The sequence below is a fragment of the Erpetoichthys calabaricus genome, chromosome 3 (genome assembly GCF_900747795.2).
Source record: "Erpetoichthys calabaricus chromosome 3, fErpCal1.3, whole genome shotgun sequence".
Classification (NCBI taxonomy): Eukaryota; Metazoa; Chordata; class Cladistia; order Polypteriformes; family Polypteridae; genus Erpetoichthys; species Erpetoichthys calabaricus.
In genome coordinates this window covers 289,281,828-289,303,410 of record NC_041396.2, presented here as the reverse complement: position 1 = coordinate 289,303,410, position 21,583 = coordinate 289,281,828, and the positions used below count along the sequence as shown (strand labels likewise).

General features: G+C 40.9%; 1 protein-coding gene across 1 annotated transcript in view; it reads left to right on the top strand.

Moving 5' to 3' along the window:
- Positions 1 to 21,583, top strand: part of LOC114649074 (calcitonin gene-related peptide type 1 receptor-like) — a 115,632-nt gene that overhangs the window by 32,152 nt on the left and 61,897 nt on the right. The window contains exons 2-4 of the mRNA XM_028798491.2: positions 15,001 to 15,103; positions 19,228 to 19,366; positions 19,795 to 19,905. Of these exons, the coding sequence (XP_028654324.1) occupies positions 15,056 to 15,103; positions 19,228 to 19,366; positions 19,795 to 19,905 (298 nt within the window). The 5' untranslated portion in view covers positions 15,001 to 15,055. The remainder of the gene's footprint in view (positions 1 to 15,000; positions 15,104 to 19,227; positions 19,367 to 19,794; positions 19,906 to 21,583) is intronic.

Here is a 21,583-nt window from a genome sequence, read left to right as displayed (position 1 = left end):
TGAAATGTTAGAGAAGAGTTTGGGTAACTTGGTTCCTAGTGCGCAAAACCTATTGATGCTCATGTCTCAATTTTTTTTTGTTACTTTTCCAGTACTGGTATACCTTGCAACATCTTTCTTCTTCTTCTTTTGGATGCTCCTGTTAGGGGTCACCACAGCAGATCATCTTCTTCCATATCTTTCTGTCCTCTGCATCTTGCTCTGTTACACCCATCACCTGCATGTCCTCTCTCAGTTCTACTCTCTTTACCTTCCTCCTCTACTCCTGCCTCCGGACACGTCTCCCCCCTGCTCTTCTCCATCTTCTTCTTCAGCCAACAGCAGCCTAATTTCCATCAGCACCCTGTTGGCTAACAGTACTGGTGGCGGTCGTTGTTAACCTGGGGCTCGACCGATCCGGCATGGAAATTTGTATTGTTGTCCGCATATTGATTCGGCAAATTTTACACTGGATGCCCTTCCTGACGTAACCCTCCCCATTTATCCGGGCTTGGGACCGGCATGAAGAAACACACTGGCTTGTGCATCCCCTGTGGCTGGGTTACTGGTATACCTTACAACCTTAGTGCCAATTAGTCCAGGACTTGAAATGGTCAGCATCAAATGTCATAAATAAAATATGATCAGAGTGGACAGGACATCGGATGGGGCCGACCCCCAGGTATATAATGCTGATCATATGCATTGCAGATTCTGTGGGACTTGGTTAGAGGTAGGCTATGGCTTTCTAATTCAGTTGAGTTATCAGATGTGCAGTACATCTCAGAGTGGCTGTAGATAGCACTGTGACATTGCAGTGTGCGTAAGATGTTGTTTAAATGTCCTCAAGTAATAAAGTACCTTATTATAGGAGTGACTTTGAAGGCTCATTTTGTTTGGCTTTATTCTTTAGAGTTGTTGTGTTTATGAGCAGTGAAAATGTGTTTGTATACAGCATTGTAAAACCGTGATACCCCCTCTAATAACCCCCTGCTTCCACAGAGAGGCTTCCCTGTATTCTTTCCAGAAGAATCTGGTTGCCCTAATCCTTCTGGACGTTTTCATCCAATACCAGCAAGGTGAGAACTTGCTGTACCGCTGTTCTTAATGACTAGCCAAAGCATTATTCGAGGCAAATTTGTTGCATTCACCTTGTTCATTGAATTATTTACTGATAATTCGGCCGGTTTAGGAGAACTTTTTTCACTGCCTCCCCATAAGGCTTTGCAAGGCCAGTGCGATATCCCCCAGGAGCTTGTTTGGAATGGCATTATTCACCTAATTGGGGGCATGCACATGAAGAAAGAGTATAAAGCTTTGTAACATGCCCGGCACATCTTTGGATGGGAGATAACGTCATTCGATATGGAAAATCCTTTCAACACAGCGACGAAAATGGAAGACTCTACACATCGGGCTCCCACTCCCGAACTGGGTTCTTGCCATTAGCTTCCTTGGTCTGTTATGCAGCGTAAGCCGTCATTAAACAAAGCTAAGTTATTTTCTCTATGTGATTTCTTACTGCTGTATCACTAAGGGAGGGAATCACCTTTTATTATCAAATATATATAGATTTGGGTTATGTAACACGCCGCAATTACAAAAGAACTCATTCCAACAAGGGAGCTAACGCCCCCTGCTGGATACACAAGGGTTATTAGCGTAAAGTGCTCAAGCGATTACGTGACGCTGTGCGGACAAAATGATTCAAATTGCGGCGATTGGGCGAGTGGCTTTTGCATCATGACAACACAGCATTGAGTGTGTGGCAGTTTTTCACAAAATGCGGGATGACAATGGTTCCCCTCCTCCTCCACTCCCTGGACCTTTCACCCTGCGATTTTTTTCTTATTTCCAAGAATGAAGGAAAGCATTTTCAGGATGTAGAGGAGGTCAAGAAGCAAATAACGGAGGCACTGAAGGCTGTCACTTTGCAAGAGCTTCAGAACAGTTTTGAACAATGGAAAAAGTGGTAGGACAAGTGTATTGTGTCTCAGGGAGAGTATTTTGAAAGTGATTCAATTTTAAAAATGTTCAGAGAAAAAAAAATTCTCTTTATTTTTGGGTCTTCTCTCATACATGTAGTTAATTATTATTAATTATAATGATTCACTTCAACTTATCACCCTTCAGTTATTATAATGGATGAGCCTTTTGCTTCTCATGGATTCATTTATGTACCAAGCAGATGGTGATGCGATCTCTCCAACATGAAGGTCGCTCTTCACCTAGTTAACGCCTATGGCCCCCTCAATCCTAAAGCAGTCAGCACAGTCACTAAGTTTACCTCCACTTTGTGGATGAAAGTACAGCCCTGGCAAGGAAGAGAACCTGGAAGTGTGGCTATTGTGCGTTCCTCTGCTGCATTTGTCCTTTCGGTTAGGAGATGCCCCTTTGTTTGCACGACGGTCTCGGGATAAATGAGGCAACTTGACCTTCCTGATGAGGAGAGACGCAGAGCCTGCGTAAACAGGTTTTCCTGGGGATGATATTTTCAAAGAGTAAGGAAGTCGTTGCTCTCCTGGCGGGCTGGGGCACCAGGCCGCTTCAACGAAGGCTAAAGGGACGAGACACATCAATAAAGTTTACAGCCATGTTGCAGGCACCGATCAGAAGAGCTTTTGCAAGGAAATCCTCTGGAAGTTCACTTTCTGTGTGCAGATCAAGTGAGATAAGTAGGATCCCCAGATGGAGATCTGTTTACAGCTGAAAAGATGTTATTTTTAGATTGCTATAAAAAAAAGGCCTGCTCCACTGACCCCTCTCTGCCCTGAACACCATCCCTGTCTTCAGTACAAGTGCTCAAAGTCTCAAGGGGACGGGTGAGAGTGGCTCCCAATCTTGTGTCCAGTGCTTGTGGGACTGACGCCAACTACCTGCAACCCTGAAGTGGGTAAAATGGCCTGTCCTCTCTTTTTTTTGAAGTTTTTTTTTTGTTTTTGTTTGTCTCTCCTGGTCATCGGACCTTACTTTATTCTTTATTACTTAGTATTGCCTAATCTTATTTTTATATTTTTTCTTTTTTCTTTCTTCATCTTGTCAAGCACTTTGAGCCACATCATTTGTATGAAAACCTGCTCTAGAACGAAATGTGGTTGTTGTTAAATATTTCTTCATACTCTTTAGAGAAAAGCCAAGCAAAATGACACCTTTTATTGGCTAACTAAAAAGATTACAATATGCAAGGTTACATCTTGCCTGAAGAAGGGGCCTGAATTGCCTCGAAAGCTTGCATATTGTAATCTTTTTAGTTAGCCAATAAAAGGTGTCATTTTGCTTGGCTTTTCTCTACAATCATAATGGCTAACATGGTACAACACCCTAGTACTTCATACTCTTTACAAAGTGAATGGGTGGGAGGATAAAAGAGGAGACTGGACATTTGTCAGTCACCAAAATTACCTGAACTTAGTGGCTATGTTCTTCCATCAGGACGACTGAAATAATAAAATCATTACTCCATTACTTCCATCTGCCTCTAAATGTCAGACAGCAGGAATGCTGAGTCAAGGACTGCTACAGTATGGCTCGTCTGAAGCAACCTTTCTTGAGCTCATTCTCTGGTATCTCTTGTTGGATCAAATGACCTACGGCCATTATATTCAGGACATGGGAACATTTGTCCATCACCAACTCTCCTTTAGTCCTGTCAGTAATCGATTTGCCTTGTATATTACAGCCTTAAATGGGGGTTCAATAGTTAAGCTGTGCCAGACCATCATTCTGGGAGGTCCATTAATTATTTTTATTATTACTCACAATTGGAATTTTGAAAATGAAAATGAAAAGTCCACCTTATGAGAAGGATTTAGGAGTCATAATGGATTCTACATTATCAACATCCAGACAGTGTTCAGAAGCCAATAAGAAGGCTAACAGAATGTCAGGTTATATAGCGCCTTGATGTGTGGAGTACAAGTCACAGGAGGTTCTGCTCAAGCTTTATATCACACTGGTGAGGCCTCATCAGGAGTCCTGTGTGCAGTTTTGGTGTCCAGTGCTACAAAAGGACATAGCAGCACTAGAAAAAGTCCAGAGGAGAGCGACTAGGCTGATTCAGGGCGACAGGGAATGAGTTATGAGGAAAGATGAAAAGAGCTGAGATGACAAGATGAAGAAGTGACATAAGTGAAGTGTTTAAAATTATGAAGGGAATTAGTAATAATAATAATAATAATTCAATACATTTATGTAGCGCTTTTCTCAGTACTCAAAGTGCTTTACAGTGGATCGAGACTGTGACTTTAAAATGAGTTCATTAAGAACACAGAGACACAGCTGAAAACTTGTTAAGGGTAAATTTCATGCAAATATTAGGACGTTATAAGACAGACAGACAGACAGACAGACAGACAGACAGACAGACAGATAGATAGATAGATAGATAGATAGATAGATAGATAGATAGATAGATAGATAGATAGATAGACAGAACTTTATTAGACCCTGGGAGAAATGTGGCTTTATAGTGAAGCACTTTAAATACAGTCTCTCTATTATATAAAAAAAATCCTGCAACCAGATGACACTTTTTTGAAGATTATTTCAAGTCCCGCAAGATGAGACTTTGGCCATGAGATTTTTTCAAGCCTCGCCCTCCTCTCAACCATATTCAACCACGCACACGGCCCTCTCACCTCTCATTCGTGTGAATGCTTTTGACAGACACAGTTTCTGCTCTCTCAGCTCTTATGAATTTTAACGTTTTCCTCACTTTAAGTTCCCAATTAAAGAAGACTAATTATGTCCAAATCTTATTGAAGAATTTCATCACGAAGGGTTATCAAAAGTAAAACTGAGTACACGGGAAATCCTAGCACCGAGAAATGATGAAGTCAAATGAATTAACGCAAAAATGTTGATCGGTTATGCGGCAAATTGGTTAAATGCATATCAATAGACTATGCTGAAACAGTTGGTGGTGATCGTGCGGAGCATGAAAACATCAACTTACAATATCATGAAGAATATCTACAACCGTTAACACCGTCCGGTCTTCCACCGCACGAGTTACTGTAGAAAGAAGGATGTATCCAAGAAAGGTAATGTAGTACATCTTCAGGGGACAACATTAGACACCAAAAGAGAACTTGATATGCCATTCGTATTAAAATGTTAACAGTTTCCAGTTAGAATAGCTTTTGCAAAAATAATTAACAAATCACAGAGCCAAACATTCAAAAAAGTAATTTTTTTTAATAGAGAGAAAGAAACGAAATTTAGTCACAGGCAGTAATACGTTACGTTGTCATGATGAATGTCCAAGCACAGAATCAAAATTCAATGCGATATTGATGAAAATGTAATTAAAAAGTTGTTTTTACTGAACTTTTACAGTGAAAGTGTAAGTTTAAAAAGTATTTGCATGTTATTTTCAAAGCCAAACAGATCAAAATTGTATTACTCAACGAATACCTCTTACACAACATGAACCATAATTTATTTTCAAATTGTTACGTTTTACTCTTTTTTAATATGGTTAATTACTCGCTGTAATGTAAAATAGTTAGGTCTATTATGCATATGTAACAACTCCCATGAAAATAACAATCTGTTTAAATTGAACATCCGTTTCCCCATACGCGAGCGGCAGAACCACAAAGAAGCTAGCGCGTAGTGCAGGCCCGCGGGTTGGAGAGCGAAGCGTGCAGGGGGCAAAGTCCCCTAGTAAATGCATAAATAAATGTATAAAGAGATAGATAAGTAAGTAAATAAATAAATATACACACACACTTTGGTCTGATGACACACCAGAATGACTATAAAGCAATAAAATTTAAAAGAAACATAAGTTCTAACTTGGCTGTCACAGTCCCATTATGGCACTATACAGACGTACTGCTGTTGGTATAAAGGACCCCCCATAGTGTTACTTGAAGCACTTCTGCTGAATGATTTGCTGTTTGAAAGTCCTCAGTGTTGTCGTGGCTCAGAGAGAGGATGTGCAGCATTGTTCATAATGGCACTCAGTGTTGTTTTCATTCTGTCCTTCACTGCTACCTCTAGGGGTTCCAGAGTGTGCCTTATAACTGAACCTATCCTTTTAATTGGCTTGTTGATTTGGTGGGCATTGAAGTGATGTTACCAGGCCAGCACACCACACTGGTTAGTTATAGAAGATGGTGAAGGATGTCACTTCCCACATTAAATGATCACTGTCTCCTAAGGAAGAAGAGCCTTCTCTAGTTCAGAGGTGTTCCAAGACCAGTCCAACCTGTCATCAATATGGACCCCCAGGTACTTATAGGAGTGAACCACCTCCACGCCACTCGTTTATTATTGTCACTGGATACAGTGGCTCTTTGGCGCGGCGAAAGTCAATAATTTCTGGTGAAAGTTATTGGTGTAGTAGGGAAGGTGTGGGGAGACTGGTTATTTCATGAAGGTGGCTGTGGGACAGAAACTCTATTAAACAATTATCTCAGGCCATTAGCTTTGTACACATACCTTCTAGCACCTGAGCTATGGTTTGCTTAAGTCCCAAAATTGTACAGTACCCAGCCCATTCCAGGCATCCTTTGTGATATTCTGGTTGAGTTTATTCTCTGTTTTAGCTTTGTAAGTTTCCTTTCCTTCCCTAAGTAATGCAGGGCTTGTTTTTGGGAAAGCAACACAGTATCTTTGAGGGTACCACAGTGTTGACACAGAAGTTAAAATAGTCTATGATGCAGTGACTGAGCTTCTCAATACTGCCCCCATGTCACTCACACATAATTTCCCAGTCTGTCATTTGGAAGCAGCCATTCAGAGCTATTTAACCTCCAGGCTCTACTTCCTCACTGTTCTGGTGGTAACAGGTTGACATTTAATATCAGGCTTATGGCTGGGAATAAGATGAGTTCATCAAGAACACTCGGACACAGTTGGAAACGTGTTAAGCACGGACATTAGGAGGTTTTTCTTTACACAGAGAACCACAGACTCATTTAATAAAATACCAAGTAGTGTGATAGATAGCAGAACTTACAGGACCCTCAGAACGTGACTTGATGTTATGTTGGAAGAATTAAGTACATAGGCCTTGTGAGCTTTGTTGAGCTGAATGGCCTGTTGTCATCTACTGTAGATTGTTCTAATATTCTTAAAAAAAACAAAAACTATTAGTTAAATGGAAGAGCTTGATAGACTGAATGGTCTTCATTCATTTGACAAATTTCCTACATTCTTGTGTTCTAAGATTAGAAAGGACTGTGCCTCTCAATTATAAGAAGATGGCAACAGAATCCAGCCAACAAGTGGAGACAACAGTGTTAGGCCAAGCAGATTCTCCATGGAAGAATATGGGATGGCCCCTTGGTGGATGCGGGGAGGTTATTGGGGAGTGGGGGTATCTCGCATTTACAATGCTGTATACAAACATGTTTACGCTGCTCATACACAAGACAACCGCAGAGAATAATACCAAACAAATGCTGCCTTCAGAGATGCTCCTTAAGTAAGGTACTTTGTGTTCTTTAAATAACACCTTATGCACTTAATGCGCTTACGTCACAGTGCTATCTGCCGCCACTTTGCCCTACACATCCACTCAGGTCATATTTTATTTTTTCCTGTTAATGATATGCTTGAATAAATTGTGTCTTTTTCAAGTCCTGCCCGACCTGGCACACTTACTCTTTATGGCGTCAGTAACCAGAATCGAACAATAACCTCCTGATAATGAGATTTGTGAGACTAATTATGTTTAACATATGTAATGGGCTTGAACTCAGTGTTTTAAAGAAAAGACAAAATTCCTGTAAAATTATACTACAGGTTATTGTTGATGGCTATTTGCAGGACATAAATATTTACCTGTCTTGCAAAAGAGTCACCTGCTTTGAATAATCAGACCACTTTGACTAATATCTCATCCACACACAATGTGGTGATACAGAACTGCCTGCTTCCTTTGAAAATTAATGAGTTCTGGGGACATTAGTTTCTAATCAGGTACTTCATGATAGCTGACAACAATACTATTGTTGAACCAAAGTAAATGTGTTTACTTTGGCATGCACCATTGTTTAACTGATCGTCATGTTGATCTATGCAGAGATTGAAGCATTTATATATTTCTGGGTAAATGAGAATAAAGGAGAACAGAGATGTATGGTCTGAGACTTGTGACTGCTGCCTGCTTCTTTTATGCTTTTACACCATATCGCTGTGGCTACACCCTGTAGTAACAGTGGCTTGTACCTGGCCCAGGTTTCCCGAGGCCTGAGGTCGGTAACACATACGTGTATTTTTCTAGCTGTAGCTAGCCAGGACAATTGTTTTATGCAGCAACCTTAAGCGATAAGAACAGATGCTTTGTTCTCAGATAATGCAGGGATCTTAGAGAGCCTAATCCAAGGGTACGCAACTCCAGTCAGGGTGGTCCACAAATGACACTTGCAAATTTTGAATTAGAAGCCATTTGTTCACTACTTAAAGCAATATGATTTTTAGGTTGGGCTTACTTTTAGTTAACTTGTTTATTACCATTCAGGACCCTTCATTGCCCATTTTAGTTTTTAGCAGCTGCATTAAGGTGTTAGTTGTTGCCTTTTTTCTTATCAGTTAAAGGGTGTTGTACCGTGTTAGCCATTATGAATGTAGTGAGAAGTCAAGCAAAATGACACCTTTTATTGGCTAACTAGAAGATTACAATATGCAAGCTTTCGAGGCAACTCAGGCCCCTTCTTCAGGTTGAAAAATACGAAAGTATTCCTGGTACTTTTCTTCATCCATTGCTCATATAGGCAATATAAGCTTTGCATATTCCCCTTCGTAATGACACTGTAAGTTTAAAGGTCTCATATACCATCTTCTGTGTCGCTGTTGCCGTCTTTTTATTTCACCTTTGCAACAGCATCAGAATGCAAAGAATTTTATCTTTCATCCCACAACTTACAATACGTTTTTTTCCTCACTGTGATGATTTCTCACACTGCCACCAGGTGGAATCCTCCAGATTTACATAAAGTACGTGTGCAAGTATACTCTAGTCAGTACACTGTTTGCATAGCTGCAGCGTCAGCGAGTGTACGAGTCGCGTAGCGTCAAGTATATCTCGGGCCTAACATGCTTCTTCCAAACCCGTGTGTATGCATCATGAAGTATCTGTGTTAAGATCAAGAGTCTGTTCTAGACCACAAACCACATGGATAATGTTCTCTGAAAAGTCTACAATTTGAAAACGATTTTGCTTGGAAAAAAGGAAAGCACTTACAAGCCATTTAACTAGTTACCAAGCTTTTCATGATCTGCTAGGCCTGGCTTTTAGTTACAAAACTGAATAGAATGAGAACCAGCAGCAACTGCGGACCTCCAGGACCCCTGGCCTAATCTACATATAGCACATGAAAATAGTACAGTTTGATGTTCTGGTTTTGCTATTATGCGTATTGTGTTTAGCATGTCTTATTTGTGATCCTTCTTTTTAAAATACTGTCTCCCCAAATTGAGAGAGCACAAAGTGAACCCAACAGTCAGCGAACTTTTCAGATCATCCATCCATTCATCCATTATCTAACCCGCTATATCCTAACTACAGGGTCATGGGGGTCTGCTGAAGCCAATCCCAGCCAACACAGGGCGCAAGGCAGGAAACAAACCCTGGGCAGGGCGCACACACACACACCAAGCACAATTTAGGATCGCCAATGCACCTAACCTGCATGTCTTTGGACTGTGGGAGGAAGCCGGAGCACCCGGAGGAAACCCATGCAGACACGGGGATAACATGCAAACTCCACGTAGGGAGGACCCGGGAAGCGAATCCAGGTCTCCTAACTGCAAGGCAGCAGCGCTACCCACTGTGCCGCCCCCTCTCCAGATCAGCAGTTCCCAAGTTCTGTTCGGGAGCATCACAGTGGCCTCAGGCTTACATCCTGACCAGTTTCACAAATCATTTGGTCACTCTTACGTCTCATCAGTCTAATTGTTTAGCAAGGCCTTTTATCTTTTCTTATTCTGCATACTAAAAAGTGCTCAAGTATGTTATTTAAAAGAAATTTTATTTAGTCACATATAACCACAAAAATTGTTGTTAAAAAACATTTTTTTTTTTGCTTTTTAGTGCATTTATAACTTCAGTAAATAAAGTGATTTTACTTAAAAAAAATTTTATATTCAGTATTTTATTTTTAAACTAGACAAACGTAAGATGAAACGGGCACGAGTGGAATAGTAATAAGTATAAGCACCACAAACCTGATATAGGTGTTGTGAAGGATTGCCGGCTTTTTACTCCGGTCCTCACCCCCAGGCCGCCAGGAGGAGCTCTCCGGACAGCATGATGGTGCCCCGAATGCCAGCAGGGCCTCATGGACTATGTAGTTTTTATACACAGCCCTGCTGGATACCTTGGGGGCCACCAGGCGTCGCTGTAGGGGGGCTCGTAGGCTCGCATGTGCCCTATAACCCGGGAGTATGTCACGGTCACGTGACAGGAAGAAACGACGTGCTCCCGGGTTGAAGAAAAGGACTGTTTACCCTGACCCGGAAGGGAAAAGGAACTGTGGACTGTTGAACGGGAACACCTCCGGGTCAGGGTGTATAAAAGGACTCTGGGAAGCCCAGTACACTGAGCTGAGCTGGGAGGAAGGGTGGCAAAGTGTCTGGGAGTGTGGAGGATTATTGTTGTTATTATTATTATTGAGTATTGTGGAGAGGAGGGTGCTTTGTGCACAATTATTATTATTAATAAATCATTATTTGAACTTTTACCTGGTGTCTGACGTCTAGTCTGAGGGTTCAAGGGGTCACGGAGACCTCAATCTATCACAGTGTATTGAATGAATGCATAATTAGGCTTCGAGCTGTAGTCGAAATCGCCTTTCAGGCCTCTAGAGCTTTAATCAAAGTCAAAGTCGCCTTTCTCTTTGAATTTTCGCGGCCGTAAATCCGCCGCCTGCCGCGATGTCGGTCTCGTAAGGTAGGGGTACTCAAACGGCGGACCGCGGTCCACAATCCGGACCGCCAAGACGTTTTTGGCGGACCGCGACTGTCTTCTGCGTAAGTCAAAAGTCCGAATATAAAAGCACCAAAATTATTGTTGTTTTATTATTTACTCTGTAGCAGGGTTGCCAACTGGTATTTTTTATGCCAAATAACTGAAATCTGGCATTTTTGAAAACTGTTTGGCATATAAAATTTGCGTTTGGTCATCTGGCATTTTTTGGTCTTTTTTACAATGCGAACTATCCACCAAAGTCAGAGCTCCGTTCGCATAAGATCGACGTCCTTAAGTCGTCGTTGGTAGCGAGTTCATCGCTGATGACGAAAGCGACCACCACACAATCAAATGTTACAGAAGCTTCGCTACGCATTGTTTGGGTTCTTGGCAGACATAAGAAAGCATTTACTGATGCAGAGGTTGTTAAAGAATGCATGATGTCTGCTTCTTCGGTTCTGTTTAGCGACAAAAAGTGTGTTGAACTGATTCAGCAGATACCATTATCAGACAATACTGCTAGTCGTCGTGCAGATGACCTTTCTGACAATAGATAGATAGATAGATAGATAGATAGATAGATAGATAGATAGATAGATAGATAGATAGATAGATAGATAGATAGATAGATAGATAGATAGATAGATAGATAGATAGATAGATAGATAGATAGATAGATAGATAGATAGATAGATAGATACTTTATTAATCCTAATGGGAAATTCACATGTGGTCGGTGGTCAGTTAATATCAGATCTTAAACAGGCTAAATTGTTTGCTCTCGCGTGCGATGAATCCACTGATAAAACTGACATGTCTCAACTCTGTATGTTCACAAGATTTTTTGATGGCCATAATTTTGTTGAAGACTTTCTGACATTACTACCGCTAGCAAAACAGACCCGCGGTGAGGACGTGTTTTCAGCATTATCGCAGTTTATGCACGCAGCTGGATTGGATGTAACAAAAATGGTTTCCCTTACAACAGACGGGGCACCAGCAATGACTGGTAAAGATAGAGGACTTGTCACTCGTATGAAGGCACTTCAGCCCAACCTTGTTGCTTATCACTGCATCATTCATCAGTCTGCCCTCTGTTCAAAACTTTGTGACGAACTGGCGGAAGTGATGTCTACTCTTGTGAAATTAGTGAATTTTTTATGATGTAATTCGTCTCTGCAGCATCGTCTGTTTCGTTCTTTTCTTGAAGAGATGTCTGCAGAATTTGGAGATTTGCTGCTTCACAATGACGTCAGATGGTTAAGCAAGGGCCGTGTGTTGGAAAGGTTCTGGAATCTCCGTGAAGATGTAGCTGACTTCCTGCAGTCCTTGAATACAAAGAAGCTGCAGAATTTTTAACATTTATTCAAGACAGTGACAAGGTCGCACTGCTGGCATTTCTTGTTGATATTATGGGACATATAAATACACTGAATTTGTCACTTCAGGGTGCAGACAAAACCGTTGTCGAATTGCAAGAAAAATGTTGTGCCTTTGAAACAAAACTGAGCATTTTCATCAATGACTTGGAAGGTGGCAAGATTCTGCATTTCCCAAACCTGAAGAGCTGCATGACAGCTGATCAACAGGCATGTTTTCAGTTGATTTCCACATTTCTACATCATTTGAAGGTCGAGTTTGATGAACGTTTTAAGGATTTCAGAAAACTGAAGCCTGTGTTTTTGTTTGTTGCTGATCCTTTCATTGTCCAGCCTGACGGTGAATGGACTCAAACCCGTCACTGTTGCAAATGGAAGCAGCTGATTTGCAAGCTTCTCACGTTTTGAAAGCAAAATTGAACGAAGTCGGTATAACAATTTTTTGGTCAAAGTTTGTTCCAGATTCTCAGTATCCTGCTGCAAAGAAACTGGCGATTTCCGTGCTCACTATGTTTGGTTCAACATATTCTTGTGAGTGTGCGTTCTCCACTATGAACACTATCAAGACGAAACATCGAAGTGTATTTACCGACCAGAACCTCAGGAATGCAATAAGAATTGCACTGACTGGTTACTCACCGAACTATGCTGCCATTATGAAATCGAAACAACAGTTTCACACTTCACACTGAGTGACAATCATTTACATACTAACTGTTGTAATTGGTGTGTTAATTGCAAATTGTCATGTGACTTTTTTGAATTGTTTTCCATGTTTTGTGCATGTCTTGGTCTTCTGTAAAAATTTTATCATTTGTGTTGAATCTATTACTAGCCTCCTACAGACCTACACCTACAGTCCTACAGACCTATACGGTAAACCTAGCTATAGCGGACCCCGATGGTTGGTGGCGAACTGAATGTGGACCGGCATTCAAAAACTTTGAGTACCCCTGTCGTAAGGTTTTTCGGGCAGCTGCGCAGAAGGCGACTGCGCATTCAGCTTCAGACGGACGTGAGTGAGTGAGTGAGTGAGTGAGTGAGTGAGTGAGTGAGTGAGTGAGTGAGTGAGTGAGTGAGTGAGTGAGTGAGGAGGCTGGCGAATTATGTATTAAGATTTTTTGTTTTTGAGTATTTTGCATATGATTTTTCTTTAATCATTTTTCATGAATGGGAAGCTTCTTTGAAAGTATTATATAATATATCTTCTTTACAGAATTATTTAAATACTATAAAGAATTATATTTTGGTGTCTTATTTTTCTGTTCAGGCTCTTATGGGATTAGCGCTTGGTTGATGCGAAAAAAAAAATATCGGCGACAGAGTGGCAAGCTTACGCCAATACTTCCTCAGCGTGATCATCAAGGCTTCGCAAGAGTAAAGTCAGCACACATATTTACCCACTCCACTCAATGGGAAAGGCAAGTGGGGGCAATCCGATGCGTGTCTCACTTGTCTGCTCCTATACCACACTGTATTCTCTCTCCCCATCATTGTTGTGTGCACGTTAATTGGAATCACATAACCATTAATTATGCCAAAATTTGTTACATAATTGCATTTGTTTTGATGGATTATTGTATTGTCATAGATAATGAACGTGTTTGCAAATTTTGAAGACATTTGCTTTGCCAAAAGTGGGTTTAAAATCAGTTGGAAGATTTGACCCAGATAAACAAACAGACAGAGGAGTCTAGTTAAATAAAATCATTTAAAAAGCCAGAATGGAATTTGCTAAAATGCATATTGACAAGCTACAATGCTTCTGGGAGACCAAACTGGAGCTTTTGGATAAGCGTTCAATGAAAAGAACACCATACCTACTGTGAGAGATGGAGGAAGCTTGGTTATGTTGTGGGGCTGCTCTGTTGTGTTTGACATGGGGTGCCTTGTGCAGGATATAATGAAATCTGAAGACATTTTGAAGTGAAATGTACTGATCAGTGTCGGTAAACTCTGTCTCAGTCACATATCATGGCTCCTCCAACAGGATGATGACCACACACAACTAAAGGCCCCCAAAAAATGGCTAAGAACAAAACATTGAACTATTCTGAAGTGACTTTCTATAAGCCCTGACTTGAATCCTATTGAATGTCTACATGCAGTCTGCAGAAGCCCCCTTCAAGCCTGACTCCGCTGGAGTGGTTTGCTCAGGAAGAGTGGGCCAAACGACCCATGGACAGGAACAGAGGTCTCACAGAGATCTCCAGGAAGAGCTTGTCTGCCAGGATTGCAAATCTGTAAAGGTTGTACAACAACATATTAGTTAAGAGTCCTATCATTTTTGCCATTATTCATTTGTGTTATCATTTGAAATATTCTGTTGAATCAAAACTCTAAAGCAGATTTTTGTTAAAAACGAAATAAACAATGATGAGTGCCAATTACTTTTGTCTGTGTCAAGTTATTTCAGAGACAATTGTGAGTTCTTCTTGTTTCGTGAAGGGTTGCCAACAAAATTCTCCATGTCTGCATATCTCCTTATTTCTGCCAGTAGCTTCTCCTGGAAATTCATCATTTCGAAAACTGCAAAGTTAGGAAAACGAGGCACCAGCCCTGATCCTGAATTGGATTTGATGGGTTTGAGGATGCTATGGACTTGACTAATGGGACACCATTCACATGTTGTGGATCTTGTACCAAATGACCGCTCCACCAATGGCAGTTTTTAAATCAACATGTTACTTAATTTCTCCTTTTCTGCCTTCTTTCTATCAGGTGAAATGGATGTCATGCCCAACAGTGTCTCCCTGAGTCCCAAGTAATCTGCACAATGAGGCCATCTCTGCTGCTGGCTGCCTTCCTACTAGTGTTAGCTAAGGTAAGAGGTCTAAAAGTCATCCTGTACTAAATTCTTATACAGGAAACCCGTACATGCAATAATAAAACTGCACCCGAGCCACAGTCTTTAAATGAATGTTGATTGATTTCACAGCACACTGCTTTAAAAAAGGCAACCTTCAGCCCATAAACAGTGGATCACTGCTTGCTGCTCTTGTTTGGTGCAACAGGAGAATGAAACAGCCATGTTGTCTGCTAGAAAACAACAAGAAAAACTGAGTGATCAAGGTTAAAACTTTATCACTGTGTTTCTGTATTTCCACAGGGAAAGCTGTACAGCCAACTCTAACAATTATAATACATAAAAGCAGACAATTATTGACTTATCCTATTCACTGTATCCGGAAAGTATTCACAGCGCATCACTTTTTCCACATTTTGTTATGTTACAGCCTTTTTTCAAAATGGATTAAATTAATTTTTTTCCTCAGAATTCTACACACAACACCCCATAATGACAACGTGAAAAAATTTTACTTGAGATTTTTGCAAATTTATTAAAAATAAAAAAAATGAGAAAGCACATGTACATAAGTATTCACAGCCTTTGCCATGAAGCTCAAAATTGAGCTCAGGTGCATCCTGTTTCCCCTGATCATCCTTGAGATGTTTCTGCAGCTTCATTGGAGTCCACCTGTGGTAAATTCAGTTGATTGGACATGATTTGGAAAGGCACACACCTGTCTATATAAGGTCCTACAGTTGACAGTTCATGTCAGAGCACAAACCAAACATGAAGTCAAAGGAATTGTCTGTAGACCTCTGAGACAGGATTGTTTCGAGGCACAAATCTGGGGAAGGTTACAGAAAAAATTCTGCTGCTTTGAAGGTCCCAATGAGCACAGTGGCCTCCATCATCCGTAAGTGGAAGAAGTTCAAAACCACCAGGACTCTTCCTTGTGTTAAAAAAAATTCTTTAGTTGCCTCACATTTTTATGCAATCGTTTTGTTCACCCCACTGAATTAAAGCTGAAAGTCTGCACTTCAACTGCATCTGAGTTGTTTCATTTAAAATTCATTGTGGTAATGTACAGAACCAAAATTAGAAAAAAGTTGTCTCTGTCCAAATATTTATGGCCCTAACTATATATATATATATATATATATATATACAGCCAAGAAAAAAAAATTGCTGCGTGCAATTTGGTAACAGAAACTTATAAATAAAGCATCAATTTGACTAAACACATTCATAAAAGACAAAGAAATGATCACAGATGTAATGCTTCTTTTCAAATTTGCGGTGGCCGATGATGACGTTTATCTCTTTTTTTGTGCAGTTTAAGTTTACATTGGAATGTTTTGCCAAAGGAGAACTCCAGAAGATTACTTGCACATGTAAATGCAGATTATTAAAATACCAGGTTTCGGCCTTAATTGGGTTATTCACATTAACCTGATTATGTGTGTGCATGTAAACGTACCAAATGAGGACTTTGAGGGACTCAGCCATTGTTTCACATACTACATCAACATTTGTGTGGATAACACATTTCCCACAAAGACAGTGCACTGTTTCCCCAACAACAAACCATGGATGGTCACAAATGATCTGAAAGTCCTACTGAATAATAAGAAGAGGGCCTTCAGGTCTGAGGATAAGGATGAAGTCCACCAGGTGAAGTGAGAACTGAGGAACCAGCTTCATGATGGGAATGTCTACTACAAAGATAAACTTTAACACAAGTTATGGTAGAAGAATGTGTGTGTAGAATGTGGAGGTTGTAAAACAAGCAGAGGAAAGGAACATCAACAAAGCTGATGAACTGAATCAGTTCTTCAACAGGTTTGACTCATTCTTCTTGGTACAGGACTGCCCAAAAACTGCTGTTCTGCAAGTTATGGAGGTTCTGGAATCTCAACTGCCATTTGTACTCTGCCTGACCTCCCCTTACAATGACATCACACCTGCGGTCTCCAGCCCCCTTCCACTTCCTGGACTATCTGTCTTTGCTGATCAAGCAAGGAGTGAGCTGGGGAAACTCTGCACGAATAAGGCTGCAGGAAGAGATGGATTTAGCCCAAGTGAGCTGAAAACATGCGCCAGCCAGTTCTGTGGGATACTTCAACACCTACTCCCCCTTTTCCAGAATATGCAGAAGGTTCTCTGGCTGTGGAAAAACATTCTATGTAGTCCAGGTGCAAAATAAATGCTATTCCAGGGATCCCAAGGACTTCAGACCAGTTTTTCTTAAGGCATACTGTACATCACGAAGATCAGGAAGATTTTGATCCTCTGCAGTTAGGCACACATAGATGTGGAGGGTGCTCTAATCTACATGCTCCACAGAGCCTACTTCCATTTGAACAAAGCTGGCACTACAGTCAGGATGATGTTCTTTGATTTTCCCAGTGCTTTTAACACAATTCTACCTTATTGACTGGAGAAAAAACTGAAGGTTTTGATGCCTTCACAAGCTCCTGGAACATGAACAACAGAGAGAAGCGTGTGAGGCTGAGGGAATATGTGTCAGAAATGGTAGCGTATAAACCTGGAGCACCACATGGAACTGTCCTCTCTCCCTTCCTGTTCAACCTCTACACGTGGAACTTCCAATACAAAACCAGTGCTGGCCATCTATGGAAATTTTCAGATGACTCCTCCATCATAGGCTGCATTAATAAGCTGGGGTATAGGCAGCAAATGGAGAACTTTATCTTGTGGTGCAGGGACAACCATCTGCAGCTCAAAATCAGCAAAACAAAAGAGCTGGTGGCGGACTTCTGGTGTGTCAAGGAGCCTCTGAGACCACAAACCACTCAGGGGGAAGACGTGGAAGTGGTGCAGAGGTACAGGTACCTGGGGGCTCATATAAACAGCAAACTGGACTGGTCTGACAACACATTGCACAAGGAGGGCCAGAGCAGCCTGGACTTGCTATGGAGATTCAGGTCTTTTTATGTTTGCAGAAAGCTGCTGGAAAAGTTCAATAAGTCCATAGTAGCCATTGTGGTGTTCTACACTGCAGTCTCTTGAGGAAGCAACTTGAGTTCAAAAGAAGCACAATGGCTGAACTTATCAAGAAAGCCTGCGCCATCACAGGACCAACCCTGGAAACACTGGAAGCTGTTGTGGAAAAGTGGATGATGGCAAAATTGGATGCCAGCATATAAAATTCCCCCCATCTCCCCCAGAGGAGGCGCTTTCTGGGAGCACTTTTATATTATATCATATCATATCACTTATCACAATCACTTTCAGCTTCAGACTGCAAAGTCCAGTACTCTAAACAATACCCTTGTGCTTTGTTAGTGGATACCTTCAGATTTTGCAGTAGGTAAAGACCTACATCCACATTAGTATGTTTCCATTTAAACCTGACATTTTTAAATGAAAATGATCTGCATCCATGCTAATGTTTTTCATATCGTTGATTAAAATATCTCCGTCCACCCATAAACGGTCAAAAAGCATATAATGTAAATGTTCACCTACACTGGGCATGTGCATATCAACTGAAAAAAGGGGTGTTAATGCCACTGGTTATGGGATTTATTGCAAAGCCGTAGTGATTGATCAATTGTTTGCCTGTTGTGCATGTATGCAGCATTCAAACTGTGCAAAGCACAATTTAGATGCATAGAGGTGAGCAACTCAACAAGCGCCATGAAAAACAACTCCTCTCTGGCTGCTTTTTTGGAATATAATTTTCTTCAATGAAGAGTGACCAGTCAGGGAATGAGATGTTGTAGTGAGCAGAATTCAATCAGGAAAGTGCTACATAATAAACAAAACCAATCAGAGTCTGCATTGTCAAAAGTCAACAATTTCACTGATCCACAATGCAAGGGCGAGCCAACATTTTCAGAAATGCACATTTCTGGAGAGCGTTTTTAAAAGTCTGCATTTTTAGGGTTTAAAAATGCTGGCATAGTGTAGATGAGGGATAAAAACAGAGGCTAAATGTCCGCATTTTTTTAAAAAATGTAGTAGTAGTGTGGACATTTTACCCACAATGACATCCCGTATACGCAGACTGAAGAGCGTATTGCTCATCAGGGTACCTTAAGGCCTTTTCGGATCTTAGGTTCCCCATCCTTACTTTATTTGTGCATGCGTAAATATTACAATGTGTGCTTATTCCAAGACATTCTGCCTTTCAGGCTTCCAAAGTGACCGCCTTTTTGGAGGAGACACAGACTTCTGCGATCCATCCAGTTGGAGATGCCCAGGTCCGGATCACGACAGCCCAGTTTGAGTGTTACTTGAAGATTCTGAACGACCCACCACACAAAGGACATGGTACATTGTTCATGACAGATGAAGAAAATGAAAGTGCAAAGTTTCAGGCTATACGTAACAACTCTCAGTTTTTCCACTTAATTCTAATTTGAGTTTAAGATCAACCATCTTGCAATGGTAATGGCAAGAACAAAGCTTGTTGGAATCGATGCTAGGCTTTCTGTAATTATGTAAAAAGAAATGCTATTAAACCGTTACAATTTAATTCTATTAGATAGTGGATGACTGGATGTTACTTTTCATTTTTTTCAAATTTAACTGGAATATGATAAACTGAAAATTTGTGCTGCAGTTTACAGAGTATAATGTTTTCAGTTGATTATGTTTAAAGTTTTCATCGATTGTCAAATCTTCACCATGAAATGAGCGCTTCTGTCTCTGTGACCATCTAGCACTGCTTTCATCATTTGTTGCTGTTTACTTCACAGGACCACATTGTAACCGGACATGGGATGGCTGGCTGTGCTGGGAAGATTCCCCTGCTGGGACCACTGTCGTGCAGTTATGCCCCGATTATTACCAAGACTTTGATCCCACTGGTAAGTCTTATCACAATTCCACAGAGATAAGCTCATTGTGTGGCTGAGCTTCCCCAACATGTCTGCTCCTGACAGATACCCGTCTTCAGACAGATCAACAGGAAATGCGATCTTTTTAATTGGCCTGTGTGTTTCTTCGCAAAAGAAGAGGAAGGAAAGAGTTAAATGCGAGTCTCCCACAGTCTCTTTTTCTCTCTCTGCCCCTATGACTTTTTCTTGGACGCTATCCATCTTCACATTTCTTTATTTTAGAATGGGCTTAAAGAGCTTTAGGAGTCTTTGTGTTGTTTCCTAGCCCAGGGAGTCCAACTAAAGCAGAGGTTGTGGTAAATTAGCGTAGTTCAAGGTGATTGTCTAATCTTTTAAAATCCTGTCCTTAATAAATGAGTGGAAACTGCCCCGGAGCCATGGACGTCTATGGTGATGTCACTGCTTTCTTTTGTCTCTTTCAGCAGGTTTTCTCATGATCCCTTTTTTGTGGCATTTTAATTCAAACATACTAACTATAGAAATGCATACCAGTACTTACATGTGTATAGATGTGCCAGCTTGAAGATGTGCAATGACAAACCAGGTACTTAACACTGGCTACTGAGCCTTTAATGGCCCGTGAGGTTAACTGTGTGTCTGCCGTGCTGTATTAGAGAAAGGGGGCAATTAGGAATGGGCTTCACCTCGGTTACAATGTGTCTGAAGGGGAATGTCCGCTACCTAAAATTTAAAATTGAACTGGGGCAGAATTTAACACCGTGAGTATCTAACACACAGCAGGGAAAGCTGTTTCTTGGTTCAACTGCTTAGTCTGCTCTTCCATCTTAGATCTGAAACAGAGGTCCCGTAATCACCAAAACCTGAAACTGACCTGAGCTAAGGGCTTTTAAAGCCCTATCTATCTATCTATCTATCTATCTATCTGGTTCTGCTCAGGCTTTATAACACACTGGTAAGGCCTCATCTGGAGTCCTGGGTGAAGTTTTGGTCTCCAGGCTACAAAAAGAACTAGAGAAGGTCCGGAGAAGAGCGACTAGGCTGATTCCAAAATAAGACCTCTTTCCCTAAAGATTTCTAGGCGAAGCCACATGTCCTCATTAAGATGGGGCTCATCGTCCAACTGAAGAGGATTTGTGTTTAAATTTTGTTTGACATAAATAGCAACCCCACCTCCTTTTCTGTTCTGTTTATCCTTCCTAAAAATGAGTATCTCTCATCTCCATCCGTTATTGCTATAAAATCATAATTACACTTCTCTACATACAACTCTAAGTCACTTGTTTTATTTTTGATACTTCTTGCATTAAGGCAAACTATTTTTAATGTGTTACTCTTTTTACTTTTACGTTAAAATATTGGGTTAGAATTTACATTACTATGCATTTTTATTTTTACACCATTGTTTGTTCTTCCATGTATAGTACAGTTTTAAAAGTAACCTGCCCTAAACTCCCTAAATCCCCTAGTTTTAACAATCTATGACTAGCCTACTCATATGCCTTCCCAATACATTGATGCCCCTATGATTTAGATGTAACCTGTCATGGTGGAACAGGTCCCAACTGTTCCAAAAGGATTCCCATTGACTCATAAACCTATACCCTTCTATCCTGCACCAAGATTTGAGCCACGCCTTAAGCCTTCTAATGTTCTCAGTCTTACCTGGACTGGCAAGTGGCGCAGGCAG